Source organism: Monodon monoceros, unplaced genomic scaffold (assembly GCF_005190385.1).
Source record: "Monodon monoceros isolate NGI ecotype Baffin Bay Population unplaced genomic scaffold, NGI_Narwhal_1 Super_Scaffold_10, whole genome shotgun sequence".
In the NCBI taxonomy this organism is placed as follows: Eukaryota; Metazoa; Chordata; class Mammalia; order Artiodactyla; family Monodontidae; genus Monodon; species Monodon monoceros.
In genome coordinates, this window is record NW_021703766.1 from 13,873,542 (window position 1) to 13,898,383 (window position 24,842).

A 24,842-nucleotide genomic window follows, 5' to 3' on the forward strand; every position below is an offset into this window, starting at 1 on the left:
ACTGGCTTCTTTCACTTGTCATTGCATTTTCAAGGTTCATTCATTGTACCATGCTGTAGCATGTACATCCTTTCTTTCTTTTTTCATTACTTTTTATGGTCTTAATAACATTCCATTGTGTGGATAGACCACATTTTGTTTATCCATTCATCAGTTGGTAGACACTTGGATTTTTTGGCTACTATGAATAATGCTGTAATAAACATTCGTGTACAAGTTTTTGTATGGATTTATATTTTCATTTTTCTTGGGTATGTATCTAGGAATGGAATTGCCGGGTCATATGGTAACTCAACGTTTACTTGAGAAAACCTGTCAGACTGTTTTCCAAAGTGGCTGTACATTTTACATTCCCATCATCAGTGTATGAAGGTTCTGATTTCTCTACGTTCTCTCCATCACTTATTTTCCATTTTTTAAATTATAGCCATCCACGTGGGTGTGAAGTTGTATGTCATTATGGTTTTGATTTGCACCTCCCTGATGATTAATGACGTTGAGAGTCTTTTCATGTTATTAATCATTTGTATATCTTCTTTAGAGAAATGTCTGCTCAGATGGTTTGTCCAATTTTTGATTGGCTGCCTTTTTATTACTGAGTGTAAATGTTCTCTATATATCTTAGATGTAAGTCCCTTTTCAGATATATGATTTACAAATACTTTCTCCCATATTGTGGTTTGTTTTTTCACTTTCTTACTAGTATTTCTTAAAGCACAAAATTTTTAAATTTTGATGAAGTCTAATTTATTTATTTTTTCTTTGATTGCTTATACTTAGGTGTCATCTTTAAGAAACCTTTGCCTAATCCAAGGTCATGCATATTTGCACTTACGTTTTATTTAAACATTTGTATAGTTTTAGTTGTTACATTTGGGTCTTTGGCCCATATTATGTTAATTTTGTATATGGTCTGAGGTTTGGGGGGGGGTCCAACTTTATCCTTTTGCATGTGGATATCCAGTTGTTCCAGCAACATCGGTTGAAAAAACTTTTCAATTTTATCCACGTGTTAATAACCTACTTTCCCTAAACATACTAAAACAGAGAGTAAGTAGAAACTAATATAGTGTTTAAGTTCTTATTTTATAAGGTTAGAGCTTACAGAAAAACTAGATTCCAAAATACCATCTGCATCCATACTACAGTAATAAGTTAAACATGTTCACTAGAGAAACACTGGTGGAAATTTAAAACACCCCAGTATGTTGATGTGGTCATGTCAACAAAGACAGTTATGGACATTCAAGACATGATCTAGTTTTGTTTTTTTAAAGTAAGTTTATGAAAAGATTTTATTTTTACATTCTACTTCTGTGCCTGGATTTTAAAAAGTAAACAGTAGGGAATCAAATTGTTGCTACTTTCAGGCAGGTATCAATATTGTTAACAAAAAAATAAATATTTTGGCAACCTAGTAATTCTCCATTAATGTGTAAAGTGCTCTAGTTTTGAAGTTTAAGAAAGCATTAGGTAAAAACTTTAGTTTCCACATTACCTGTAGAAGTAACTTACATAATGGTCAATTTCACAGGCTCTGGTGATCCATTGACATTGACCAGGAACTCTTCTTCAAAGTGTCCCAGGATGGGAGAACTGAAGGATATCTGGACAGCCTGGACTCCACTTGGTTCGATGATGCCTTCCTTGGGACTGAAAACAAAGCAGGTCCCCACAGCCGAAGTTGGAGGGATCACGTTGAAGAGGGCATCAATGCTGCCTTTGTTGGATAGTACTGCCTATATCAAAAAGACAAGAATGAAAAGGTAGGCAATGGGCCTCTGATTTATTTTCATATAAGCACCAACACAGAAACAGCTGCAGGAAGTAGAACCACAGAAAAACTCCAGGGGAAAAATAAGCAGTCTTCTGTCTTGAATGTTTGAAGACAGGAATCCCAAGCCAGAAAGTAATTTTGTGTTTTTATCTCCTCTTTAAAATAGAGTTAGTCATATGCATTATATTCATGCTATAAAGATTGATCATAATCACATCTATTGAAGAAGAACCTTAAAAGACCTTTTTTTTTAATTGTATCTCTGAAGTAACCAAGTATCTCTTATACACATGAGAAGGCTGGGATTAAGTGACATGCTGAAAAATAAAAAGCAAGCTACAATAGAGGATCAAGAAATATCTAAGCCTATGTTTATAACGTAGCTTGAAGAATGCAGAATAAGCTATTATTGTGGATTCCAGATTGCAAGGATTCTCTTTGTTGTACCATTAGATTTCATCCTATTGTGATATTTTCATCTCAAACTGTAATGGATGGATAACTGTTTTGGGATGCTTATGTAAGCCATTGATTTACTACAGAAAAGTTTTTTGTTCATTTGTCTGGTTTCGGTTTTTTTGTTTTTATTTTTTGGCTGTGCAGTGCTGTGTGAGGCATCTTAATTCCCCGACCAGGGATGGAACCCGTGTCCCCCCAACAGTGGAAGCATGGAGTCTTAACCACTGGACTGCCAGGGAAGTCCCATACAGAAAAGTTTTATTCCTATATACTAATGTTCTGGAACCAAGTCATTGTCCATATTTGACTGCACACGAGGTGTGTGTACAAAGCCCATGCCTGGCATTCAGAGGCCTCCACAGCTGGCTCTGTCTACCACTCCCACTGTCACTTTCCACAAGTCCGTCCATGAACTTGTACTATAGCCACACAGTCCTATTCCTCGGCTTCTAAAATACAATCTCTATTCCTTGCCAATGCTTATACCTGAATGAGTGAACAGTCATTCTCTCTACTTAGAAAGTACCTTCAACCTACATCAAGGCACTGGAGGAAAAAAAGAAGAGATGATGAAGAAAGATTCAGAAAAGTATGGGGGTCATGGCAGGAACCGAGAAATCCAAGAGAGAACTTTCAGAAGGGGTTGAATGGGGATAGAGGTTAAGGAGAATAAGCTTTGAGAAAATTCTATAGATTTAAAATTTTTAATTAGAGGCCATCCCTGCCCTTGAAGAAGAAAGTAATTTCAATAGAGTGTGATTGTAGAATCCGGAGTACAAATGTTTAGGGAGTGAGCAGGTGCAGAGGAAATAGTGGTTGACTATTCTAGATTCCTGTTTTGAGAAGATTAGTGGTAAAAAAGAGAAAATGAGGGTGGCAAAGCTGCAGGAAGGTATGGTAGGTGAGACCTAGTCTATTTATACTATTAAATGAGATAATGCACACTTAGGCCCAGCCTAGATGTTTGTTTTTGTAATAAGAAAAGGGGACTAGGTAACCAAGGTAATAGGGTCTGGGTGGATGTAGGGGGTCCACTAGATCAGGGTGCCTCCTGAGGAGCAGAGAAGAAGGAATCAAGAGCATAAGTAGGATACAGTCAGGGGCTCTTGCAAAGGAAGGCAACCACTCCTGCCAAGAGAAGATGGATGATGTACCAAAAGAGGTACATAACTAAGTGTTACTTGATATGTTGTTCATCTTTTTACATTTATTTCCCACTTCCCTCATCCTATGTCCCCTGGTCATAGGAGTTATGCTTCATCCTATATTCCTTTTAAAAAAACCACGTAGAAAAGTGATTATGACCAGGGTCTCAGAAGCCAAATGCCTGGGTTCAAATCCCAGCTATTCCACTGACTTGACTAGCTGTGTGACCTTGCAGAACCTGCTTGGCTTCTCTGTGCCCATTTTCCCATCTGTAAAATGTAAGTATTACTGAGAAACCAGGGAACCCGGGCAGCAGCCGTAGTTGCCGCCTGGCACCAAGCACCACAGTGCATCTTGTTCACTGTGTAGCTGACAGGGTCTTGGTGCTCCGGCTGGGTGTCAGGCCTGTGCCTCTAAGATGGGAGAGCCGAGTTCAGGACACTGGTCCACCAGAGACCTCCTGTCTCCACATAATATCAAACAGCAAAAGCTCTTACAGAGATCTCCATCTCAATGCTAAGACCCAGCTCCACTCAACAACCAGCAAGCTACAGTGCTAGACAACCTATGTCAAACAACTAGCAAGGCAGGAACACAACCCCACCCATTAGCAGAGAGGCTGCCTAAAATCATAATAAGGGCACAGACACCCCAAAACACACCACCAGACGCCATCCTGCCCACCAGAAAGACAAGATCCAGCCTCATCCAGCAGAACACAGGCACTAGTCCCCTCCACCAGGAAGCCTACACAACCCACTGAACCAACCTTAGCCACTGGGCGCAGACACCAAAAACAACGAGAACTACAAACCTGCAGCCTCAAAAAGGACACCCCAAACGCAGTAAGTTAAGCAAAATGAGAAGACAGAGAAACACACTGCAGATGAAGGAGCAAGGTAAAAACCCACCAGACCAAACAAATGAAGAGGAAGTAGGCAGTCTACCTGAAAAAGAATTCAGAGTAATGAGAGTAAAGATGATCCAAAATCTTGGAAATAGAACATAGAAAATACAAGAAACGTTTAACAAGGACCTAGAAGAACTAAAGAGCAAACAAACAATGATGAACTACACAATAAATGAAATTAAAAATTCTCTAGAAGGAATCAATAGCAGAATAACTGAGGCAGAAGAACGGATAAGTGACCTGGAAGATAAAATAGTTGAAATAACTACCACAGAGCAGAATAAAGAACAAAGAATGAAAAGAATTGAGGACAGTCTCAGAGACCTCTGGGACAATATTAAATGCACCAACATTCGAATTATAGGGGTTCCAGAAGAAGAAGAGAAAAAGAAAGGGACTGAGAAAACATTTGAACAGATTATAATTAAAAACCTCCTTAATATGGGAAAGGAACTAGTCAATCAAGACCAGGAAGCACAGAGCGTCCCATACAGGATAAATCCAAGGAGACACACACCAAAACACATATTAATCGAACTATCAAAAATTAAATACAAAGAAAAAATATTAAAAGCAGCAAGGGAAAAACAACAAATAACACAGAAGGGAATCCCCATAAGGTTAACAGGTGATTTGTCAGCAGAAACTCTGCAAGCCAGAAGGGAGGGGCAGGACATATTTAAAGTGATGAAAGGGAAAAACCTACAACCAAGATCACTCTACCCAGCAAGGATCTCATGCAGATTTGACGGAGAAATTAAAACCTTTACAGACAAGCAAAAGCTAAGAGAATTCAGCACCACCAAACCAGGTTTACAACAAATGCTAAAGGAACTTCTCTAGGCAGGAAACACAAGAGAAGAAAAACACCTACAATAACAAACCCAAAACAATTAAGAAAATGGTATTAGCAACATACATATTGATAACTACCTTAAATGTAAAAGGATTAAATGCTCCAACCAAAAGACACAGACTGGCTGAATGGATACAAAAACAAGACCCATATATATGCTGTCTACAAGAGATCCACTTCAGATCTAGGGACACATACAGACCGAAAGTGAGGGGACGGAAAAAGATATTCCATGCAAATGGAAATCAAAAGAAAGCTGGAGTAGCAATTCTCATATCAGACAAAATAGACTTTAGAATAAAGGCTATTACAAGAGACAAAGAAGGACACTACAGAATGTTCAAGGGATCAATCCAAGAAGATATAACAATTGTAAATCTTTATGCACCCAACATAGGAGCACCTCAATACATAAGGCAAACGCTAACAACCATAAAAGGGGAAATCAACAGTAACACAATCATAGTAGGGGACTTTAACACCCCACTTTCACCAATGGACAGATCATCCAAATTGAAAATAAATAAGGAAACACAAGCTTTAAATGATACATTAAACAAGATGGACTTAATTGATATTTATAGGACATTCCATCTTAAAACAACAGAATACACTTTCTTCTCAAGTGCTCATGAAATATTCTCCAGGATAGATCATATCTTGGGTCACAAATCAAGCCTTGGTAAATCTAGGAAAATTGAAATCATATCAAATATTATTTCTGACCACAATGCTATGAGACTAGATACCAATTACAGGAAAAAATCTGTAAAAAAATACAAACACATGGAGGCTAAAAAATACACTACTAAATAACCAAGAGACCACTGAAGAAATCAAAGAGGAAATCAAAAAATACCTAGGAAGAAATGACCATGAAAACACGACGACCCAAGACCTATGGGATGCAGCAAAAGGAGTTCTAAGAGGGAAGTTTATAGCATTACAATCCTACCTCAAGAAACAAGCAACATCTCAAATAAACAACCTAACCTTACACCTAAAGCAATTAGAGAAAGAAGAACAAAAAACTCCAAAGTTAGCAGAAGGAAAGAAATCATAAAGATCAGATCAGAAATAAATGAAAAAGAAATAAAGGAAACAATAGCTAAGATCAATAAAACAAAAAGGTGGATCTTTGAGAAGATAAACAAAATTGATAAACCATTAGCCAGACTCATCAAGAAAAAAAGGAAGAAGACTCAAATCATCAGAATTAGAAATGAAAAAGGAGAAGCAACAACTGACACTGCATAAATACAAAGGATCATGAGAGACTACTACAAGCAACTATATGCCAATAAAATGGACCACCTGGAAGAAATGGACAAATTCTTAGATAAGCCCAAACTTTGGAGACGGAACCAGGAAGATATAGAAAATATGAACAGACCAAACACAAGCACTGAAATTGAGACTGTGATTAAAAATCTTCCAACAAACAAAAGCCCAGGACCAGATGGCTTCACAGGCGAATTCTAGCAAACATTTACAGAACAGTTAACATCTATCCATCTCAACTTCTTCCAAAATACAGCAGGGGGAAGAACACCCCAAACTCATTCTACAAGGCCACCATCACCCTGATAACAAAACCAGATAAAGATGTCACAAAGAAAGAAAACTACAGGCCAATATCACTGATGAACACAGATGCAAGAATCCTCAACAAAATACTAGCAAACGGAATCAAGCAGCATATTAAAAGGATCATACACCATGATCAACTGGGGTTTATCCCAGGAATGCAAGGATTCTTCAGTATACGCAAATCAATCAATGTGATACACCACATTAACAAACTGAAGGATAAAAACCGTATGATCAATCATCTTAATAGATGCCGAGAAAGGTTTTGACAAAATTCAACACCGATTTATGATAAAAACCCTCCACAAAGTAGGCATAGAGGGAACTTACCTCAACATAATAAAGGCCATATATGACAAACCCACAGGCAACACTGTTCTCAATGGTGAAAAACTGAAACCATTTCCACTAAGATCAGGAATAAGACAAGGTTGCCCACTCTCACCACTATTATTCAACATAGTTTTGGAAGTTTTAGCCACAGCAATCATGGAAGAAAAAGAAATAAAAGCAATCCAAATCGGAAAAGAAGAAGTAAAGCTGTTACTGTTTGCAGATGACATGATACTATACATAGAGATTCCTAAAGACACTACTAGAAAACTACTAGAGCTAATCAATGAAATTGGTAAAGTAGCAGGATACAAAACTAATGCACAGAAATCTCTTGCATTCCTATACACCAATGATGAAAAATCTGAAAGAGAAACTATGGAAACACTCCCATTTACCACTGCAACAAAAATAATAAAATACCTAGGAATAAACCTACCTAAGGAGACAAAAGACCTGTACTCAGAAAACTATAAGACACTGATGAAAGAAATAAAGATGACACAAACAGATGGAGAGATACACCATGTTGTGGATTGGAAGAATCAACATTGTGAAAATGACTATACTACCCAAAGCCATCTACAGATTCAGTGCAATCCCTATCAAACTACCACTGGCATTTTTCACAGAACTAGAACAAAAAATTTCACAATTTGTATGGAAACACAAAAGACCCCGAATAGCCAAAGCAATCTTCAGAAAGAAAAATGCAGCTGGAGGAATCAGGTTCCCTGACTTCAGACTATACTACAAAGCTACAGTAATCAAGACAGTATGGTACTGGCACAAAAACAGAAAGATAGATCAATGGAACAGGATATACAGCCCAGAGATAAACCCACACACATATGGTCACCTTATCTTTGATAAAGGAGGCAAGAATATACAATGGAGAAAAGACAGCCTCTTCAATAAGTGGTGCTGGGAAAACTGGACAGCTACATGTAAAAGAATGAATTTAGAACATTCCCTAACACCATACACAAAAATAAGCTCAAAATGGATGGAAGACCTAAATGTAAGGCGAGACACTATAAAAACTCTTAGAGGAAAACATCAGCAGAACACTCTATGACATAAATCACAGGAAGATCCTTTTTGACCCACCTCTTAGAGAAATGGAAATAAAAATAAAAGTAAACAAATGGGACCTAATGAAACTTAAAAGCTTTTGCAGAGCAAAGGAAACCATAAACAAGACGAAAAGACAACCCTCAGAATGGGAGATAATATTTGCAACTGACAAAGTATTAATCTCCAAAATTTACAAGCAGCTCATGAAGCTCAATATCAAAAAAACAAACAACCCAATCCAAAGATGGGCAGAAGACCTAAACAGACATTTCTCCAAAGAAGATATACAGATTGTCAACAAACACATGAAAGGACACTCAACATCACTAATCATCAGAGAAATGCAAATCAAAACTACAATGAGGTATCACCTCACACCAGTCAGAAAGGCCATCATCAAAAAACCTATAAACAATAAAGGCTGGAGAGGGTGTGGAGTAAGGGAACCCTCTTGCACTGTTGGTGGGAATGTAAATTGATACAGCCACTATGGAGAACAGTATGGAGGTTCCTTAAAAAACTAAAAATAGAATGTTCAGAAGTAAGACAGAAAGAGAAAAACAAATACTGTATGCTAACACATATATATGGAATCAAAAAAAAAAAATGTTCTGAAGAACCTAGGGGCAGGACAGGAATAAAGACACAGATGTAGAGAATGGACTTGAGGACATGGGGAGGGGGAAGCGTAAGCTGGGACGAAGTGAGAGAGTGACATGGACATATATACACTACCAAATGTAAAATAGATAGCTAGTGGGAACAGCCTCATAGCACAGGGAGATCAGCTCGGTGCTTTGTAACCATGTAGAGGGGTGGGATAGGGAGAGTGGGAGGGAGACGCAAGAGGGAGGAGATATGGGGATATATGTACAGCTGATTCACTTTGTTATGAAGCAGAAACTAACACAACATTGTAAAGCAATTATACTGCAATAAAGATGTTTAAAAAAATGTAAGTATTACTAACTTCTCAGATTGCTGTGAAAATGACATTTATTAAATTGCATAACTTTTAGAATAGTGCATGACAAAGAGTGCTCATAAAAGACAGTGATTGCTATTTATGTCCCCAGTGCTAAGCAGAATGGGTTTAAGATTTACCTGTGCTTAAGAAGCAACTGATATGCACTAGTGATAACTTGAAGGCAACTCAAAGGTGTTAATGGTAACTCGAAGGACACATGTTCTTCTCTCTGAGCTGGTGCACAGATTGCCTTTTTTCTTGTTTTACCCAGCTCTTCTATAAATTGCCAGTTCCTCTATTTTCGAGAATATGCATTTCATTCTTCTCCCCCTGACAAACCAGCAACTACTTATGTATACGGAATCCAGCAAATTGTTTGACAATACAGTTCTGACACCTTGTGATTACTAGTAATGCCCTTACCCTTGCAGTTCAACTCCTTGGAGTGGGGAAAATTTATAGTAGAACTTCACCTCTCATTTGTTTTCCTTCTAATTACACTGGGGAATAGCATACTCTTGGGGGTTAGTCTTCATGTATCTGCTAAGCTCAGCAATGACTAACAGCAATAGCTAGTTACTCAAATTTGTTTCAAGTAGGTAATGTAATAAATTGAAAGAGAGATGCAATGAGGCATCAGCATTAAATACGCAGAGAGTGCAAAATATTCCCCTAAGAAGCACCTTACCATGTCCTTCTCTGCCACTGCACAGCTCTCAAAACTGTCCAGTCTCATGCAGCACCTCATTTAACACTTACTTAGCTGGCTGTGGTTTGCTTTACTGTTCAATTATGGGAGGGTGGGAAGTGATGGTCTCAAGGACACTTCTGTTAAAATTTGTAAGAAATTATTATTACATTCAGAGAAACCCTATCCATTTTGTAACAGGGAAGAGCAAAATCTGACTCCATGTTGGATCTGTTTCTTTTATTTAACCTTTGCTTTTCATTGCTTTTGTCATTATAATCCCACATAATGGCTTGCCTCAGGGCACCCTGCCCCTCTGCCTGAATGTTAAACTAAAGTGCCTTTGTTCAGCTCACAGGGAGACAATCTGACCCTTCCCACCTGTGAATGGCTGCAGAAAAGAGGAAATTAACACATCCCCTCCCTGATGCTGGCCAAGCCCAACCAGAGATATTTTGCAAAACTAATGGCCTTTTTACTTTACTTCCTCACCTCCTCCCCTTTTCTGCCCTATAAAAGAAACTGGCATCCAGACCCCAATAAGATGTTTTTTGCAGACACTAGTCTGCCATCTTCTCAGTCTATCAGCTTTCTGAATAAAGTCACTATTCCTTGCCTCAACACCTTGTCTCCCAATTTATTGCCTTGTTGTGTAGCCAGCAGAGTGAGCTTGGACTCGATAACAATTTTGCATCAGAACTAAAGGTTCTTTTCCAATGTGGCATCCATAAGACACAGTCTGTAAGGTGTGAGGGAAATTTGCACTGGATAAAGTACAGGCAGAGTATCAATTTAATAAGAACAATTTAATTTAATAAGAACTCTTATACCTTTTTTTCCCTCCCTAAGTGACCATTTTTTTCAGAATGCAATACAGGACAATGCAACATAGTAGCTGTGCCACTTTTCACTTTATGTTAGTCATGTGAGTGATTACTTCATTTAAGTTAGGCTCTTCCCTATGTTCCATCTCATCTTATGTTTATTCCATGACATTAACATCTCTATTTACCTTTCAAATCATCCCATTTGGCCCATCCTTAAGTCTAATGAATGTGAGGACAAATGACACTGCAGGAAGCTCTCAACATCAATTGGGCACTTACCTCCCATGCTTAGGCTGAGCTGAACTGGTTGTAGACCAGATTTGCCCATAATGAGAGCCCAAGCGATTGAAAAGCCAGCAAAGGGCTTTCTCTTCCCACACAATGTAGGGCCCTAGTACCCTGGGGATCACTAACATTTACAGGCTGTGTGACCTTGCCAAGTTATTTAACAAATGTGGCAGAGTCAGGTTGGCCATTCACTGAACCCATATCCTCTCTTCCTGTGCCTATAGCTAGACTACATTTCCCAGCCAGCCTTGCAGTTACAGACCCTAACAGGGTATGAACAAAAGCGATACATGCCACCTCCATTACTACCTCCTATAAAAACCTCTCATGTGGGGCTTCCCTGGTGGCGCAGTGGTTGGGAGTCCACCTGCCAATGCGGGGGATGCGGGTTCCTGCCCTGGTCCGGGGGGATCCCGCATGCCGCGGGGCGGCTGGGCCTGTGGGCCATGGCTGCTGGGCCTGCGCGTCCGGAGCCTGTGCTCCACAGCGGGAGAGGCCGCAGCAGTGAGAGGCCCACGTACCACAAAAACAAAACAAAACAAAACCTCTCATGTGGATCCCTCCATGCCTTTCTCCTACTGCCAGTGTGATACATGTGAGACTACAATATTGCAACTCAGATGTTAGGGGTTGGAGCGCCATGAGATAGAATGAGGCTGAGTTCTTGATCCTCTGCAGTAGGAGAGCCATCTGCTGATGACCAAGCTTGTCTGGGACTTTATGTTAGGAACAAAATAGATATATTATTGTATTTGTTTGTTACAGTATGTAGGGTTACCTTAACTAGTAAAACTTCTCTAAGCCCCAGCTTCCTCAGCTATAAAATGGGGATAGTCATTGTGCCTTCTTCATAGGGTTTTTGTGAGGACCAAGTGAACTAATGCATATGTGCTCAACATACATGAAGGGTGAGGATGTTGACTGAATTAACCACTATTGCCTCATATTTCTCATGTGTAAAAACAGGTACAGTAAAACCCACTACTCATGGTTCTGTAAGAGTTAGAAATCACACACACGTACGTAGGCATGCACACATAATAAGGCATGGAACTTGACACGTATTTGTCACTCATTAAATAAATGCTTTTATTGTTACCTCTATAGAAATATAAACACTTACAATTTAGGAATCTTTCTACAATAAACTTTCAATGGTTATAGTTTGATATAGTGTAAACAATTGTCCTGGATATGAATTTAGTGATGAAGTGACACTGAAGTAACTCTGATCCCACGAACCCATGGGTACATCATGTAAAAAATCATTTTCTATTTAACTGGAAAGACAAAGCAGGGAGATCTCTTCCAGAAATCAGGACGATTGGTTTTTAAATCAGAGAAAATTAATTAAAATTTTAAATTAGAGAAACTTCTGAAGTGTGAAAACAGCTACCCTCATTAGGACATTCTGGAAAATGTAAAAGGTTCTCTATCCTCTGATCTGTAGGATTTATGTTGTCAGAGATCAAGCATTAAATAGATGGGGAGATGTATTTATAGTGTCCCCCTTTGCAATTTACAAAATGATGATGATAAAACCAATTAACTTATGACTTTGATGCTTTTTATAAAGCTAGAGAGGCTGAAAAGGATGGAAAAAGTTGCTTCCCTCAACAAGGCTGGGAGGGAGGAGGAGGAGTTCAATTGTTTGGGGTCTGAATAGGTATGAGTAATGGAAAAAATGTGATGTCACAAATTTTCTATCAATAAAAACACACACATAAAACAAAAAAAGCCAAGTACTTTTGAGTCTCAATGCACAATTCTAGTGCTTACCTCATAACAATGTACAGATCCAACAAAAACTTTTCCAATATCCAGCAACTCAAAGTTGAAGTGAATCTTTGGTCCCATTCCTTCCCCTTTGATTCGCAGGGGCAGACGGATCTCTCGGCCTGTAAAAACAATTCAGACTTTATTACCCTCAGTGACGCTTTATTACCCCAGATTACCCACAACCTCTTATTAATGTAAGCAGTCAAGATTATTGCAACAACTCCCTACAATGGACTGAGGGAGTGTAATTTAACCAATGCTGAAGATTTAGCTTATCTTTAAGAAACAAGAATACTGGTTAGTTTCTTAACTTTAGGGGAAAGCTTATATTGCAATCTAGGCTGACATTTTAGCAGAAAAAAACAATTAAAAAAATTTAACCCAATCTTAACTGTATCCTTAAGTTTTTGATAAAGGAAAATAATTTCTCTAAATCAGAGAAGAATGGCATAAGATGAGCGCTGCCACGGGGCTCCAAGAGACCTTGTTGACACTGATCTTCCCTAGATTTAGGAAGAGCCAGGGCATTAAGGGATCTGAGTCTAGGAGTCTTACCTGACCCTCACTTTGCAGCTTCTTTCATACAGAGGAAATGGAATCCACTAAACAGTATCCTTTACTACACAGCCACAATGCACCCAGGGTCAATACAGAGCACAAGCCTTTAAAGTACTGACTGCTTTTGTCTCTCTTTTAAAATGGGGTATGTATCTGCATCTGATAATATGTGATCATTATAAAAATATTAAAAGGAAAGTAGAAATTTTATCATAATTTCACCACCCAAAGATAACTACTGTTAGCATTTTGGTGCCAATCCTTCCACATTTAATCATATTTAAGAATTGTTAATGTAAATGAGAGCATCTGCTATAAATTATATTTAGCCTGCTTTTTTTCACTTAACAATACATCTGGAACATTTTTACGTATCATCACCTAAAGATGTAGTAAATATTTTTAACCAGTCCTTCTTATTGGATATTTAAGTGGCTTCCAAATTTTCATTACAACAAATTACAATGTAATTAATATCCTTTAGTACATTTATGATCAATTTTCCTACGTTTTCTTTAAGCACTTTGAAGATACCATTCTATTGTTTCTTGTCCTCCACCATTTCTGTTGAGAGCTTAGTTTATAGTCTTATTGCTCATTTGAGATAATACGTCTTTTCCTCTGACTGTGTTAAGATTTTCCTTTTGTCTTGTTTTTCAGCAGTTTTACTATAATGTCCCCAAGTGTGGTTTGCATTTATCCTTCTTGGGGTTTACTGAACTTTTTGAATCTGTGGATGAATGTATTTCATCAAATTTGGAAATTTTTTTAGTCATTATCTCTTCAAATATTGCTTATGCTCAATTTTCCCATTTCTTTATATATATGTATATATATATATACATATATATATAATATATATATATACACACACACACACATGTATATGAGCTTTTTACCACATTCCACTCAGTTCTTATGTTCTTACTTGCATTTTGTCCCTATATGCTGTAGTGTGGCTATTTTCTTGGATTTATCTTATTTCCAGTTTACAAATTCTACCTCTAGGCATACCTAGCAGGCTATTAAATTCATCTACTGAGTTCTAAATTTGTCATCATAACTTTTCCATGCTAGACTTCCTATTGGATTTTTTTGTAGTTTCCAGGTCTCTGCTCAATATTATCTTTAGTAAGAACATTAAAAAAATCTGTGTCTGGAAATTCTATCACCTGGCTCTCTATGGGTTTGCTCCTATTGTTTATCTTGGTGTTCGATCAGACTGCGCTACCTCCTCATATACTTGGTTATTTCTGATTGAGTGCTGATCAGTGTATATAAAAAACTGTAGATTTAATTTGAAACACTAAGATGTTATCTTCTTCCAGGTTCTGGCTGGTGACTAGGGGATATTAGCGATCCCAGATAACCTAATCTAACCATTGAAGATTCTGTGACGGAATTAAGCCCTGCAGCAAATCACTGGAGTGACTATTTTCTCAATTCTCCCAAGAAGGGTGTGTAGCTAGTACTATCCTACATATAGAAGAGAAGTTAATTCCTCATATATAAGAGATAACTTAGAACATTAGGGATTAAATACTCTTGGAACCCCAGTGGAGAACTGTCTTAATCAAATCTATGCTTGAAAAATGATCCAAAGCTGAGCTCTAGTTCTTATAAGGACTTACTTCTAGTCTTATTTCTAGTCCCCACTTTACTGGGTCCCACCCTCAAGCATGGGGGATTTCTAGGGCCCTTTCTCCTTGGGCATCCCATGAACTTCTATGTTTTCTTCCTTAACTCTGCTTAATTTTTCAGTCTCTGCAGTATCTCCCAAAAAGTCAGTGTCACTAAGGATAAAGAGGCCCCCCAAATCTGATTGTTTTGGTTTCTTTCTTCTCCTGGATCTTGGCCCCCAAATCCTTCACTGTCCTGGAAGCTCTCTTTTGCTTTCTAACAAGTTTAAAAAATATATTTTGTCTCGTTCTTTTATTCTTTTAGTTGCTCTGTGTGTGTGTGTGTGTATGAGAGAGAGAGAGAGAGAGAGAGAGAGAGAGAGAAAGGGAGTTAAAGTACCCAGCGCACCACTATAGGAAGTAGAATGCCAGAACAAAAGGATACACATTTGACAGTTTGACAGCTACGGCCATATTGTCTTCTAGAGTGGTTGTACTAATTTACACGAAAACATCAACAGTTTTAATGGTTTCTGTCTTTCCATGTTCTCCCTCAAAAATCAATACTCAAAAATATTTGATAATTTAATAGGTTTTCCTTAAATTTGCACCACTAAAATTTCAAGTTATTTAGGGAAAAATCATGTATTTGCTCTGTGTGTAACATTCAAAATTATTTTCATGCTCTGTTAGATGTAATTTTCAGTATTAGAGCAAATACACTTTGAACAACCAAGTGATATTATTGGTTGTTATTAATAATATTAATTTATTATCATCATAATAATGCCCTGTGACATTTTATGTTCCACTGTCTTCTATTGCTATTCAGCGTCTGTATCTTTAATGCCTCCTCTCCATGACTGTCCTTTTAAAGACAAGAATACTTGTCTCTGGGTCCCCTCTAGTGCTTGGCAACACAGTGGTCATTAGGCAAGTATTGCTTTGATTACAAGAAACAAGAGCAATCTTAGCAATATCTGGAAACAGCTCATTTATTCAAAGGGTTCTCCCAATCCATGTGATCCCTGGGAAAGAAGTTCCTCTAAAGTTCCTCTAAAGATCAGTGTTGCTTTGACAACACTCTAGAGCATCAGTAAAATTCTCAGACAGCCCAAACCTTATCACCCTACTCCATTATTTTAGAGTTTTAATCTTCAAACCTGTTTTGAAGGCAATGATTTGTACTCCTTGGTCAAGAGAAAAGTATTCTGACAGAGATCCAACTTTCAGAACGGCAAAGAAAGAGAACTGCAAATACATTGTGGAATAAACTGCAAGACTATTTATAACTGTCAGGCTTAAAGCTTTCCCAATCTGTTATCTTGACTGCCTTCCTTAATAAAAAAAAAAAAAAAAAAAGAGAAAAGGAGATGTGTTGTACAAAAGCAGTGAGCCAATGTTTCTTTGTGAATTATTAATTACTTCAAAGGAGACTTTATTTGTAGCTAGCCATTTCCCTAACCCAGGACAGAATAGGAGTAAAGTAATACCCAGGCTTCTGTTTGTAAGAGTTAGTCTAAATTTTAGTGTTACATTACAAATGCTATGTTTCCACAAGATTTTTGAAGCAGGGATTTTGGCAAAAGGCAGCAAGATGGACAAGCCTGAAAGAACTAGTAAGCTCTAAGGTCAGATTCCTTATTAGAAGAGCAAAATATTAAAAAGTTTTTAAAATAGGGAAGCTTCTCATCTATGATTACAGTGTCCTGGTTTCACACATGAGAAGCAGGGAGATGTACTATAGAACCCCTTTCACAGCCCTAAAATCTGTGAATGCAATAGATCATATTGCATTAAATACCAGAAAATGTAACCATGGGCTTTCAAAAACGTGCCATCTAAGATATATATATTAGATGTTCAATATGATACTTGAGCTTCATTCCTGTGCAGTAAGACAAGAAAAAGGGATGGGGGGATGCATAAATAGGAAGAACAAATGGTCATAATTCACAGATTTTATGGCTACTTACCTGAAAAATCCTAAAGAACCTATAAATACTTTTAAAATTAATAAGATAAAGAATGATGGTTACCAAATCAAATACAAAAGTCAACTGCATTTCTATACACAGCAAGAGTCAAAAAATTAATTTTCAAGATATTAATTTTACAATAGCAACAAAAATATAAAGTACCTAGAAATAAATCTAACAAAATATACTTAAGACTTTCAAGGAACAAATTGTAAAACTTTACTGAAAGATATTAGGAAAGATCTAAATAAATGGAGAACTAGGTTATGTTTTTGAAATGGGAGACTCAATATTATAAAATTGTCAATTTTCCTCAAACTGATCTATATAATTTTAATGCTCTACTAAAAAAAATGCCAGCAGGTAAAATTTGGAGGAATTTGATGGTTCATTATAAAATTTAAGTGTAAAATCAAAGGGCCAGTAACAACCAAGACGTTACTAAAGAAAAATAAATTGAGGGGACTTGCCCTTTCATATATTAAAGTCTGTTGTAAATCTACTGTAATTATGATAGTGTGGTATTGGGGCAGAAAGTGCAAAATGACTAAGGAAACAGAATACAGAACTCAGAATAAATGCACACATATGCAGATTTGACTTATGACAGAGCAGGTGTTGAAAATCAGTACAGAAAGGTGGACCACACAGTACAAACAGCTAAAACAACTGGGAACCCACACAGGATCTGTGGTAGGCTGAATAATGGCCCCCAAAGATATCCACATCCTAATTCCTGTAACCTATAAGTATTATTTCATATGGCAAAAAAGGTGAATATTATATGACAAAAGATGTGATTAAGTTAAGAATTTTTAGTTGGGGATATTATGCTAGATTATCTTGACTACCGTAGCTTAGAAGTTGTCTTGAAATCAGGTCATAGTAGTCTTCCAATTTTATTCTTCTATTCCAAAGTTGTTTGGATTATTCTAAATTCTTTGCATTTCCATATGAATTTTAGAATGAGCTTGTCAATTTCTACCAAGAAAAAGCTGTTTGGATTTTTATTGGAATTGCATTGAATCTAAAGATGAATTTTGGGGGGAAATGACATCTTAATATTTAATTTACCCACCTATTAACAAGGTACAGTTCTCCATTTATTTAGGTTTTTAATTTCTCTCAGCAATGTGTTGTTTTTTTTTTCTTTTTTTTTTTCAGTACACGGGCCTCTCACTGTTGTGGCCTCTCCCGTTGCGGAGCACAGGCTCCGGACGCGCAGGCTCAGCGGCCATGGCTCACGGACCTAGCCGCTCCTCGGCATGTGGGATCTTCCCGGACCAGGGCACGAACCTGTGTCCCCTGCATCGGCAGGCAGACTCTCAACCACTGCGCCACCAGGGAAGCCCTCTCAGCAATGTTTTATAGTTTTCAGTGTACAGGTCTTCCACAACTTTTGTCAAATTTATCTTTAAGTAGTTCATATTTCTTAATGCTATTGTATTATAAGTAATATTGCTTTTTAAAAATTCAATTTCCATTGTTCATTGTCTAGAAATATAATTGATTTCTCTCTATATAAATCTTGTATCCTGCAACCCTGTTACACACTTAATTTTCAGTCCTTGTCAAAATATTCTTTAGCACTATCTCCACAGATTTTAATTCAAAAAACATAGGTGAAACCCAAGAACCTACATTTTTAATGAGCAGCCAGAGTGACTCTATGCAGATTCTCTAAGGATATTACCTCAAGAAAGATATGAACATTGTTAACTATATTAACTTCTGACAACAGGGCAGGGTAAGCTGACTCAGCACATCCTTCCACTTCAAATACAAAAAAAATTATTAAAAGCATGACAAACATATAGTTTTAATACTTATCCAAGCCCAAAAGAGAGAAAGGAAAACACCAGGTGCTAGAAATAAAAAGGGAACTCAGAGATTTTTAAAGTACATACAGTCTTATGGTCTAATGGCTTCAGTTTAAACACCCTCACAGAAATAGGGCATATGGCTTTGTTCCTATCTGGGAATGAGGAACTGAACTTCGATCCCTGCATAAATTTAGGACCTTGGAAAGGATGCCTCTTTCCAAAAAGGGAACTAGAAAAATTCTACCTATTGGTCTAAGGGAGCAGTGATGAAGCTTGTCCTCTACCTTGCAATCTGAATAGGGGGAAAAGGCCCCTATGAGAAATCCAAGTCCCATGTATAGGTATGGGATCCAAATTTATATTATATTATAGGTGAAAGAATCAGATGCTGTGAAAATAAAAGTTGTAAAGTCTTGAAGAAATAAAAAATTGTTCTGAAGGAACACCTCCATGATCCAGTACCCATACTGTCTTAGTCTGTTTGGGTTGCTGTAATAAAATACCACAGACTGGGTGGCTTAAACAACAAACATTTATTTCTCACAGTTCTGGAGGCCGGGAAGTCCAAGATCAAGGTGCTGGCAGATCCAATGTCTGGTGAGAGCCCTCTTCCTGCTTCACAGATGCCGTCTTCTCACTCACATGGAAGGATGGGCAATGGAGCTTTCCGGGGTCTCTTTTATAAAGGGCACTAACCACATTCATGAAGGCTCTGCCCTCTACCTGATCACCTCCAAAGTTCCCACCTCCAAATACCATCACATTGAGTATTATGTTTCAAAATATGAATTTTGGGGCAAGGGGGCAGGGCCACAAACATTCATTCCATAGCACATGCTAAAGATGAGCTAACAACACAAACATTTCAAGTCATCTGAAGAATCAACATGAGGAAAATCAGTGGTTACCGAAAACATGCAAATTAGTACCCCAAGAGCTTGAGATAATAGGATGGCCTTAAATAAACTCTAACATAGCATTCTCAAAATCTTTAAAGAGGTAAATGAAGAAAGAGAAACCATTTGAAGGAGACAAAAATGAAAGTATTAAAACCAAATAGAACTTCTAAAACTGAAAAATCAAGTTGATGAAATAAAAACTGAATAGATAAATATACCAGAGTAGAAATAGCTGAAGAAAGAATTAGTCAACTAGAAGAAAGATCTTGGGAAAAAACCCCAGAATGTATCATACAGAGATGAAGAAATCAAAAATATAAAGGAGAAGTTAAAAGACTCTGCAATTCCATGGGAAAGACATATATCTAAAAGAATTTACAGGAGGAAAAAATTGAGATAATGAGATGAAAACAACACTGAAGAGATAACTGCTGAGAATTTTCCAGAATTGATTAAAGGTTCTTAAATTAAAGAAGCATATCAAGTAGGATAAAGGCAAATCCATCTCAGTGAAACTGTAGAACATCAAAGCATAAAGTAATTCTTAATATCAATCTGATAGAAAGACAGATAACCTAAAGAAATTAAAATTAGACTGCAGTAGATTTCTCATCTCAACAATTCAGTCCATTGTTCACGCTATGAGGAAGCAAGCAGCCACATGGAGAGGCCACTGATAGGTTCCAGCAAACAGAACCTGGTGAGGTCCCTGCCAACAGCCAGGATCAAGTGCCAGATATATAGATGGATGAGCTAAAAAATGAAATCAGCTTCTACCTTCAAGCGTGTCCAGCTGTCTTCATGTGGAGCAAAGAGAGCTGTCCTTGCTGAATCCTGAATCACAGATCTGTGTGCAAAATAAGTGATTGCTAGTTGTTTGAAGCCACTAAATCTAGGATGGTTTGTTATGCATCAAAAGATAAATAGAACAAAGTGACTTAAGCAAATTAGGGTTTTTATTTTGCTCACATAGGACACTGGGAAATAAGGATTTGGGGGAGGGTAGGATTTAGGGGATTAGGACATGCTGCTGCTGCTGATGGTTGAAAAGAAAAATAAATATTGATTCGATGGCTACTTTCTCTTCATGTTCATAAACCATACATACAACTGTATTTACTATAGGTTTTAATGTTTTAATATATGGTGGAGCTAGTCCTCCCACAGTATTCTTGTTGAATTTTCTAGGCAAACCTACTTCATTTATTTCTTCCATAAGAATTTTAGAATCCACCCAATTAAAAAAAACAACCTTACTGATATTACCATTGGGATCACATTGCATTTACAGGGAGAATTGACCTATTTATAATGTTGATTTTCCTGACCAAAAACATGGGCGTTTCTATTTGTTCAAGTTTTCCTAAATTTGGGTATGTATAAAAGACATTGGTATATTATTCCCTGTATTCTTCTTTATGTTTGAAATATTTGATAACTGAAAATGTAATTCAAAGTAAATATAATCTAAAGTAGTTGATCAAGAAAATAATTTCTCATTCATAGGACTAAGATACTTTATATTATTATCAGGTTGCAATCTGATGAGTTTTGAGAAAGACAGCTTATAAATATGTAGAGTATTACTCACTTATTACTCTGAAAATCCAAAAATGTTTTTAATGATTGGGGTGATTTAGCTTTTCCTTTCCTAAATCTCCATTCTGTAGTTTAATTAGGATTAAACTCAGAAGCCTCAAATTGTGCTAAAAACTCAGATGTTTCTCTTATGATGCACAGAATGAAAATGGACAATAAGGTTCATATTAATTGGGTCTTTAAAGGTAGCGGGTATGTCTGGAGTCATTTCCAACATGCTGCTTTCCTGCATTTGACTCTGAAGCACCCATTAACGAGGTTATCTAGCAATATATTTCACAATTGAAATCAGAAAGTGTTACTTCCTTTGAAGTTCCCATATGGTGATCCAAACCAAATATGTGTAGTTTCCCTTTGAGTTTTTTTTTTTTTAAAGGCGATCTTCATGATTAAATCAGGTATTTACACATTCCATTGTTAAGTCGAGATACATGAAAGATCAGTTCTGAGACCTAGATCAAACTATCAGCAAGTCTTTATAAATATCTAACATACAGGTTTAACTACTTCTAAGGAAATATGAAAATTTTAAATGAAGAAAAAAAATTCAGTTTCAGATTAACTGAAAAGATTTTAATGATGTATTTGCCATATTCATGTCTGAGCAGATCACTCCCCTGCTTAGAGCCCTTCAGTGATTCCTTACTCACTCTGGGTGAAGTCTGAGGTTCTTAGTCAGGCAGACAAGGGCAGCCCTCCAAGAACTGGTTCCCACCTACTACACCAGCCTCCAGCTTCATTTTCTGCCCCCGCCTGTCCCCTCCCAAGTTTCTCTGTCTCTCTCTGTTTCACACCCCAGGAACTTGCAGTTATTTGTCATTTCATGCTCATGGTATATTTTTACATAGTGTTTCTCTATGTGTTTTCACAAGTGTTTCCCTGCTTCTTGTGCCCAGCCCCTCCTTTTTTTTTCACTTGACTAACATATATTTCAAGACTAAGCTGTGTATCCTGTATTCTTTTCAACTATTATCATTCATTCACTGTATGGCATTACGTAACTGTTGATTTATGTGTCAGTTTCCCCCCACTCAATTCTATGCCTTTCTGAGGGCAGGGACTGTGTTCCTGTGCATCTCTGTACTCACGGTGCCTAGATATAAAAGCTTTCAGAAGAAGAAAAGGTTGTAGTTGGAGATGTGGGTTAAATTTCATGCATCCCGAGCGGCCTCCCCAAAACCAATGACACTGGCCTTCCCTGCTACTTCCTGTCTCTGAACATACATTCACACAATGGAACACTATACAACAATGAAAATGAAATGCAACTAGAGCTACAAGCAACAACGTGGATGAGACATGCAGATTGATTCCAATTATGTACATTCCAAAGGCAGGCAGTACTAAATTGTAATGTTTAGTTATACACACGTGGGAGTATAAGCTATAAATGAAAGCAAGGAAATAATAATCATGAAGGATAGAATGGTGATTATCGCAGGGAGAGGTTGGGGTGAAGGCAGTGTGATTGGGAAGGAATACACAGGGGGGCTTATTGAGGCTGGAAATATTCTATTATTGATCTTGGTGGCAATTACATAATGTCTGCCTATAATTATTTGTTATACTGTACATGTGTGTGTATTAGTTCCCTATTGCTGCTAGAACAAATTACCACAAACGTAGTGGCTTAACATACAAACTTACTATCTTAAAAGTTCTAGAGGTCCAAATCCAAAATGGGTCTCACTGGGCTAAAATCAAGGTGTTGGCAGGGCTGCGTTCCTTTCTGGATGGTCTAGGAGAAAATCCATTTTCTTGCCTTTTCCTTTCCTAGAGGCTGCTTGAATTCTTTGGCCCTCTAGCTTCAAAGCCAGAAATGGCTGGTAGAGACTTTCTCATAGGGCATCATTCCGACACTGAGACTGATCCTTCTGCCTCCCTCTTGAACATTTAAAGACCCTTGTGATTATTATTGAGCCACCCAGGACATTGTCCTTATCTTAACGTAAGCTCATTAGTAACCTAAATTCCATTTTCTGCCCTAATTCCCCTTTGCCATGCAATGTAACATATCCACAGTAACATACACACAGATGCTGGGGACATGGACATCTTGGGGAGGCCATTACTCTGCCTACCACAGCACACGTTATGTACATTTCTGAATCTGTGTTCTATTTCTCAGTGACAAAAGGTGAGAAGTCAAATTGTGGTATGTAAATACAAAGAATTCCTATACAACCATGAAAAAGGATGGCCCCTTTTTATTTAGCGTTATGGAATAATCTCTAAGAAATATTTTAAAAGCAGTGTTAGAACTACTGTGTAAAGTATGCTGTCATTTATGTAAAATGGTATGAGGAAAAGCATATCTATATGTACCTGCTTTTATATGCTCAAAGCATATAGGAAAACAAAAGCAAAGCAAAACAAAACGAGGGAAGGAGCTTTTCTATTTGCCTAAGAAGTATTTCTTAGTGGCCTAAAACCAGGAGGTTTTACCAACCTTTGAAGATAATAGTAAGGAATCAGCACCAGCCCTTGAAAAGACACAGAATTGCACAGAATTTACGGGGAAGACAATATGGAATTACTATGTGAACAAAACCCTTCCCTGGCAATCCTATCTTTTAATAAACCACTAACAAAATAAAGAAGAATGTCATGGAGATGGAAAATTACACCGTTCAGTTTACCCAGGATGTGAATTCTGTGGCAGAATTCAGAATTGCAAAGGAAACAATAGATAAATGCAATTAGTTATGTAATGTTTGGGAACCTCCTGGAGAGCAGCCAGCCCCCTGGTATATGGCCAAGCACAACATCCCAGGGAAGCCATTGTTGGGAGGGAGGTCCCAGCACCTGTGATGTGGGGGCCACTGGACCATTTCCAGCCTATGTCTGAACACTGATATACCAACGTTTCCTCCAGATCCATTAAGAAGTCCAGGGAAGGGGCTTCCCTGGTGGCGCAGTGGTTAAGAATCTGCCTGCCAGTGTAGGGGACACAGGTTTGAGCCCTGGTCCAGGAAAATCCCACATGCCATGGAGCAACTAAGCCCATGCACCACAACTACTGAGCCTGCGCTCTAGAGCCTGCAAGCCACAACTACTGAGCCCATGTACCACAACTACTGAAGCCCGTGCACCTAAAGCCCATGCTCTGCAACAAGAGAAGCCACCGCAATGAGAAGCCTGCACACAGCAACGAAGAGTAGCCCCCGCTCACCTCAACTAGAGAAAGCCCACACACAGCAACGAAGACCCAACACAGCCAAAAATAAATATAAATAAAATAAATAAATTTATTTAAAAAAAAAAAAAGAAGTCCGGGCTAGATGATGCTGGTCTGAAGTGTGAAAACAGACCTGTCAATCCAGAAACTCCTAGTCCATTCTTCATTCATTCTAGGACCATCTTGAGAATCTAGCATACATGGGCAAGGGAGATAGCAGATCAAACTAGGATTCATTCACTCATTCCTTCATTTTTTTCATTTATTTGCTCATTCATTTAATCAGTATTTATTGAAGGCTTTATCTTCCTAGTGCTAACAGCTTAAGACATAGAGTATGATTTCAACATATAAATTTTTAAAACAGGTAAAACTACACTATTTTGCTTAGGGATGAATACATAGGTGGTAAAATTATATATGAAAACAAGAAAATGACTATCATAAAAGTCAAGGTGATGGTTACATCCAGGGAAGGTGCAGGAAATAT

The 24,842-nt window shown here is 37.7% G+C and overlaps 1 protein-coding gene across 1 annotated transcript in view; it reads right to left on the reverse strand.

Annotated features, from left to right (window-relative positions):
• The window catches only part of HYDIN (HYDIN axonemal central pair apparatus protein), a 431,237-nt gene that overhangs the window by 233,091 nt on the left and 173,304 nt on the right, over nt 1-24,842 (reverse strand). The window contains 2 exon segments of the mRNA XM_029201876.1: nt 1,516-1,739; nt 12,698-12,816. Coding sequence (XP_029057709.1) covers nt 1,516-1,739; nt 12,698-12,816 — 343 coding nt within the window.